Below are 7,001 nucleotides of genomic sequence, written 5' to 3'. Positions count from 1 at the left end.
CGTCCCATGGTATGGAATGTCCCTTTGGCCAGTTTGGGTCAGCTGTCCTGGCTGTGCCCCCTCCCAGCTTCTTGTGCACCTCCAGCCTTCTCAGTCGGTAGAGCACGGGAAGCTGAAAAGTCCTTCACTAGTGTAAAGGACTAAGCACACTAAGCACTACTTAGCAGCAGCTAAAACATTGGTGTGTTACCAACGTTATTCTCATCCTAAATCCAAAACACAGCACTGCACCAGCTACTATGTAGAAAATTAACTCTATCCCAGCCAAAACCAGGACAACTGATTAATGACTTAAGTAGAAAATATGAAAGAAAACTTGAATGCTTTTTCAAAGGTAGGGATTACCAGTTAGGAGTGAGGAGGGCAGAGATTTCTAATGCTTACCCAACACTGATTTCAGTCTTTTTGTGGAAACTGTCTTTGTGTACAGAACTAGGGATGGTGGGAGGAACATTCAAAAAATTTAGTCTCTTCTGCTGACGAGTAGATGTCAACTGTGGTGGCAAAGTAGTTTAGCTTTGCATCAGGCTTGCTAGCAAGTAAGCTGCAGTGTTTTGGTACTCAGCTAAATGTTTGATGGCTGTTGTTTAGGCTTTATTTCTTAGATTAGTTTTGTGTTTAAAACCAATTTAACTTTTCTAGAACGAAGACCAAAGCTGTCTTCCACAAATTACACCTTCTTCATTTATTTCTCCTGCTGGTCCTAAATTTATTCACCTATTGTATCGGCTTGCAAGACACGTAGTGTTTGAGGACATGAAAACAAACTCCATAGGTAAGCTGTAATGGAAGAATAAAAATGCTTCATTTGTCATGTTTGACAGTGCATCAGTGAAGTCTTTAATATATGCCAAGAGCTTTAAGTAGTTCTGAGCTGACTGCTCAGTTCAAAATCTTTCACAGGGTTCTGTGCCCTTGCATAGAGCTACTGCTGATAGAACAGCGCAGGTTGTTTTGCTTTCTGTTGCTTTATGGGTGTTCCTCCAGGGTTCATCTGTGTAATGCTGTACACCATTACCCATACAAGCAATGGTTTGGTCCAAAAGTATTGGACCACTGTATTATACTCTTTCTCACAACTTGAGGAATTCTGAAGGATCAGAACTGTCTGTTCTAGGCATCTTGTATTGTTCTGGTGACCTAAAGAATAGGAAAAGGGAGTGAGAGTGAGGGAATGAAAATGTATACAACAGAAAAAACTGGCAAAAAAGGCAGTACACTGCATACTCTATTTCAGTCCATGTAAAATGGGCATCTTGATTTGTGATTCTTTCAATTTAAACTAGGTAGATGAGGGAGTTGTCTATTTGCTGAACGTGAATGATGTAATCCAAACATTACCTTTCATTTAGGCACTGATATACCTTTTGCTGAAGCTGTAAAGTTGAGACCTAAGGATATGTGCATGGCAAATGCAAGATGGAGAGTTGCATACAATAAACTTATGCAGATTTTACAAAAGGAAGATTTTATTATTCAAGAATATGAGAAAAAATCACAGTAAGTAATGCATTTTAAAAAACGGAGTCTTTTCATAAAAGCTGACTTGTGTGTGTGTTTTTAAAAGGATTTGAGGAGGCTGCATCTGCTTTACATCATGAGTTCTGTTGAGCTCGCCATTTTTTCCCCCTTTACCTCCTTTAATTGACAGTTCTTCTGTTGTAGGGTCTTTTGTGAAGCATAGTAGTCTAAAGAAATTAGTTCTTCAGTTAGGGGATGCTGTATTTCGGAAGATATGGTTACTTGGGCATTAAAAATGATCGGAATTCTGCATGTATAGCACTATGATTTAACATTTGAAGGGTCATATCTCATCCTAAGACTGTCTCGGGCTGAAACATTTGGTCTTTGCTTAATCACTGTGGAACACGTTTTAATTACATAATCCTTAATTATTTCACCAAAATTATGCTATTCTTTCTTCTTGTGTATGGAAAACATTCCCAGTTTGAGAAACAAGAATAACTGGAACTTTCTGTGCAGGCAGAGAGTTTTATATCATTGGAATTTACAGAATTTGGCTGGGGTGGTTTACATGACTGGAGCAGTGTCGTGGACAGTTGCAAGCTGTTCAGTGAATGGCAGAAAAGGAGGGGGAGTTGCACTGCAGGTAAAAGAGCAGTTTCAGTGGTTGTAGCATAGCTCCGTACAAAGAGGACTGGTCTGTTTCATGCCTTTGGATCAAAATCAGAGGGTTTAGCATCAAGGGAGACCTCATGGTGGGTGTCTGCTATACACCTCCTCCTCTCTACCAGGGAAGGTATATGGAGCCTTCTTCAGATGAATCAAGCAGACCTCAGACCTGCAGGCCTTGATTCTTATAGAGGATTTCAGCCTACCCTGGTACTTGCTGGGAAAGCAGTACAGTGGTGCATTAGCAATCTGGGAAACTGGAGTGCATTGAGGATGACTTTGTAATGCAATCGCTGGGTGTGCTGGGTCGGAGTGGTGCTCTTTTGAACTCTCTGCTTACATGTAAGAGAAACTTCTGGAGATGTAACTGCCAACAGGAGCCTTATGGTCACTGCAGCCAAGACTGTAGAACTTAAGATCCTAAGGAACGTGAGGAAGACAAGTGGAAGAGTAATGATACTGGACTTAAAAGAGCAGATTTCCACTTGTCCAAGGAACTGCTAGGAGGTATTGTGTGGAAAGCAGAAGGGCTCAGGAGTGCTGGGATATTTTCAGAGGTCCTTGCTGAAGCTCAAGTGTGGTCCAACCCCTTAAGTGGAAAAAGAAGCAGGCATAACAAGAAACCAGCCTGGTTAAACCAGTGAGCTAGTGACAGAGCTCAGAAACCAAAGAAGCAGCGTATGCAATATGGAAAAGGGACTCCCAGGCGTAAATACAGAAATATTTCTCAGGTGTGCAGTGATGTAGTTATGGAGGCCAAAGTTCAGCCAAAGCTCCAAGAGCCTGAAAAAAGGCTTTCATAGGTATGTTATTAGGAGATGGAAGTACACGGAGGATTTAGGTCTGCTTCTGAATGAAATGGTGTTAAGTTACAAGTGTCACAGGCTGAAATACCTAATGCCTTCTTTGTCTCAGTCTTCATGGGTAAGGTCAGCAGCCCAGTCTCTGTGCCAGGAAGCAATGATGAAAGGAGCAACAAACCACTGATAGTAGAAGAGGGTAAAGCAGAGGTTCATGTGTACAATCTGGACATACACAAACCTTTGCTACCTGATGGAATGCATCCAAGGGTGCAGAGATACTTACCTGGCATAATTTCAGAACTGCTCTGTCATCTTTGGAAAGATAGAAGGCTAGCTAAAGTGGTAAGCCCAAAGGGTGCTAGTGCCTCAAAACCTAACTGGTAGCTGATCGTGAGTGGAGTTCCTCCGGGATTGATACTGGGTCTTACACTATTCCTTGTCTTCATAAGGGATATGGATGACAGGATTGAATGCAAACCCACCAAACTTGCAGGTATGCCAAACTCTGAGGAAAGGTAGGAAAGGAAAGGAAAATATACTGGAATGAAGAGCCATTACACAGAGAGACCTTGCCGGGTTTGGAGACTTGCCCAACAAGAATTGTGTGAGGTTTAACAAAGATCAGTGTGAAATCCTGCACCTGGGATGGAATAATCCCCAACAGCAGCACAGGCTTGTGGGCGATTGGCTGAGGAGCAGCTCTGCTAAGAAGAACCAGAGGTGAGAGTAGTTTTGGGCAACAAGCTGAACACGAGTCAGCAATGTGGCCTGGTAGCCAAGACCAACAGCCTCCTAGGCTGTATGAAAAGGAGCACAGCCAGCAGATCAAGAGAAGTATTTCACTCTACCTGGCAATTTTAAGGCCACACCTGGAATACTGTGTTCAGTTTTGGTTCCCCCAGTTGAGGAGAGAGATTGAAAGATAGGAGAGATTCTAGCAGAGGAGCACAATTATTAGAGGGTTGGAGAACTTGACACATACGAGTAAAAGCTGTAGAAATTGAGTTTGTTTAGCCCAAAGAAGACATAGCTCAGGGGGTTTAATCACAATCTTCCAATATCTAAAAAGTAGTTGTAGAGAAGATGGAGGTGCTCTTTTCACAAGGATGTATGGTGACAGGACAAGAGGCAACAGGCCCAAGGTGCTTAAGAGAAAACTCCATCTGGATGAAAAAAAAAAAAAAAAAAGAAAAAGTTTCATGCGAGAACAATTAAACCCTGGAATAGGTTGCCCAGAAAAGTGGTGGAATCTTCCTTGCGGGAAACATTCAAGACTTGGCTTGACGGGACCAGGAGTAACATGATTGAAGGCTCTGCTTTCAGTGGAAGGCTCAACGACATCGTTTCCAGAGGTCAAAGTCTCCTAAACTTCTCTGATTTCTATAATTCTGCATCTCCTCTCACCCTGCTTGGGAAGTGTTAGTGCTCTTGCTTACCCTGTGAGTGGTACCCTTCAAAAACGTAATTCTCTCTAGTTTTTTCATTCTCAGGAAGGCATCAGAACTCTGAAGATCCTTTAGAATTCAGCATGATTCAGGCACCCAGTGTTTCTGAAAATCAGGCCACTGTGTTTTTACATGCTTAAAAATTTAAAAAAAGCACTTTGGCTTTGGCAAAAGGACTTTAGTGGTCTAGCTGCTTGTACTCCAGTATTCTGTTCTCTAGTTTTTTGAAACTGAGGGATTTGGGTACTGTACAGTTGCTGAATATATTTGGAGGTTTATATTACTAAAGTATATTTCTAGTAACTACATTATTGTTCTTGGTTCTAATAAAAGCTGTTCCATTGCAATAGAATAAGTGACAGCTTAATTTACAAATACCTTAGTGGCTTTCCTGGCTGTCTTTCTGCACAGAGTCATGGTGAGGAAGTCAAGGGTAAGTGTGGTTGGTTTTTTTTGTTTTGTTTTGTTTTCATTGTTCCAAAACTGCCTCAGTATGCAGATTTAGAAAGAATGAGCATGATTGGTTAAGTGCTTGTAAGGAATTCTGAGAACAGCAGAGTAGAAACTTGGATTTTTTAAAAATCTGTGGTAACTGTTCACTTTTTTCCTAGGCTTTTAATTAAAGAAATAAAACAGATAAAGTCTGAATATACAGTCCTGCAGATACAGTCTTGCAAGTAAGTGTTTTTCCTTGTAACTAAGTTAGCATAGAAATTTGATTTCTCAATTTTATGAAATATGGAGTATAATTTCATTGTAGTCCACTTGAACTTTTGTTTTGCATGTGCATATAGGATGAAACAAAATGACCAAAACAAAAATGACAAAACTGGGAGAATTCAAAAGGTGAGTATTTTTTTTCTGCTGTGGCAGCGTACTGTATTTCTTCTTACATTTCTGCAACACATACTCTTGAGATACTGTTCTTTCCACTTGTCTACCTGTGGTTATGCTAGCCCCTTATTCTGCCTTCATGCTGTTTTGATACTCTGTCATTATAGGTGGCAAACATTTTAATGTAGCATTTTTGTCCTCCTTGCCTATTAAGGTCCGTGGTATGTGGGCACTTATAATGGAAATGCTTACATCTCTGAAAAAGGAAAAGGAAGTTGTGGATTCTGTACTTGATGTACTTGAAGATTGTGTTGGTCAGTGCATTTTAGATGGAACTAATGTTGTTTTCAGTGTACCGCGGCTGTTGGCTCACAGAGTTGAAAGTGACATACACCAAGTAAGTAATTTTTGTCCTTCTTGCTGAACTGTATTTTTTTTTCAGTCCGCAGGCATGTAGTTAGATAAATTAAAAAAAAAAAAGTACTTCACAGATGATTAGAGGTGATTGCTCAAGGATGGAGAAAATACGTCTAATTTGTATGTAAAAGTTTGTTACGATTATGCTGCTGTTTTGTATTGGTTATGTTTCAGCCATTAGCTTTTTAAGTTCAACAACTGCATTGGTAAGACTTCCTGATTAGTGCTTGATTTTTTTTTTTTTGTTGTTGTTTAGACATTAAAACTAGGTTGACCAGTTTAACTATTGCTTTAACTAATGGGCTTTTGTTTCCGGTGTGTAGTATATGGTGCTGTTTAGGCCTGCCACATCTTTTGGGGCAGTGGTTGAACAGAATACCTCGTTAGTTGACATTTTCTTAGTTTGCATTGCTTTATATGCTGCTTTCAAGCAGCTGATTCTAGAAAACAAACCTGAGGCTTAAATCTAGAGTGCATTTTTTGAAAAATGAAACAATCAGGAACTGAATCAAAATACGAAGTGGAACTTTGTATCCCTGCTCTGACTGCAGAAGACATAACTTTCTGATATTGATCCTGTTCACTAATTCTTTTTTTTTTTTCTTGCTTGTTATGCTTCAAGCTTTGTACAGGAAATGTATATGAAGCTGAAAAACTGAATTTCTTAACGGTTATTCAGTTAGTAAATGAAGCCCTGAGGACATTGAGAGATGAATGTTGTCAATCTGAATTAAAACAACAACTTCAGGTCATTGAGAATAGGATTACGCTCCGCAATAAAGTACTACAGGATTTGGAAGCTAAGAGGTAATTGTCTGGAAATTTTCTCTGGTTCCTTGTTCTTTAGTCTAAGGACCATGTCTTCCTACCTTGCAGTCTTTTCTAAAATAATATCATTTATAGTGAAAACATGTTGGTTCAATCTTTTTCTGTTGCCTCTGGGAAATTCACATTTGTCTTGATTATCTATATAACTTCTAACTGAGGAGATTCTTCTCTAGGTAACTTCAGCTTTTTGCCCTTGCTTCATTAATATTTCAGGCTTTGTTCCTGGAGACCTCATTTGCTAGCTGACCTGATTTTTTTTTTTTTTTTTCCCCCTTGTTATGTTAATCAGTTCTGGGATTTTAAAACTATCTGAAACTGGATTAGGGAAGCTTAAGTGTGTATCTCATTGTGTATATGTATTTTAGTATAGTTCTTCCAATTCTAGTGTAAGAAACATGAAGACTACATTTTCAGCGAAGCCACCGAGGCGAAGGGCTCCGAAGCGGAGGATCGCGCCGGGGGACCCTTCCTGAGGCGGCAAAACCCGCAAAAAGCAAAGGCGCAGGGAGTGAGAGGGTGCCCCAGCCCCCCACCCCGAGCC

General features: G+C 40.3%; 1 protein-coding gene across 1 annotated transcript in view; it reads left to right on the top strand.

Annotated features, from left to right (window-relative positions):
* Window positions 1-7,001, top strand: part of HAUS6 (HAUS augmin-like complex, subunit 6) — a 22,529-nt gene that overhangs the window by 2,275 nt on the left and 13,253 nt on the right. Inside the window, exons 4-9 of the mRNA XM_009328165.1 lie at window positions 643-775; window positions 1,353-1,500; window positions 4,993-5,058; window positions 5,176-5,227; window positions 5,430-5,612; window positions 6,255-6,439. Of these exons, the coding sequence (XP_009326440.1) occupies window positions 643-775; window positions 1,353-1,500; window positions 4,993-5,058; window positions 5,176-5,227; window positions 5,430-5,612; window positions 6,255-6,439 (767 nt within the window). The remainder of the gene's footprint in view (window positions 1-642; window positions 776-1,352; window positions 1,501-4,992; window positions 5,059-5,175; window positions 5,228-5,429; window positions 5,613-6,254; window positions 6,440-7,001) is intronic.

Source organism: Pygoscelis adeliae, unplaced genomic scaffold (genome assembly GCF_000699105.1).
Source record: "Pygoscelis adeliae isolate BGI_AS28 unplaced genomic scaffold, ASM69910v1 Scaffold45, whole genome shotgun sequence".
Lineage (NCBI taxonomy): Eukaryota > Metazoa > Chordata > Aves > Sphenisciformes > Spheniscidae > Pygoscelis > Pygoscelis adeliae.
This window is presented reverse-complemented; position numbering and strand designations above follow the sequence as displayed.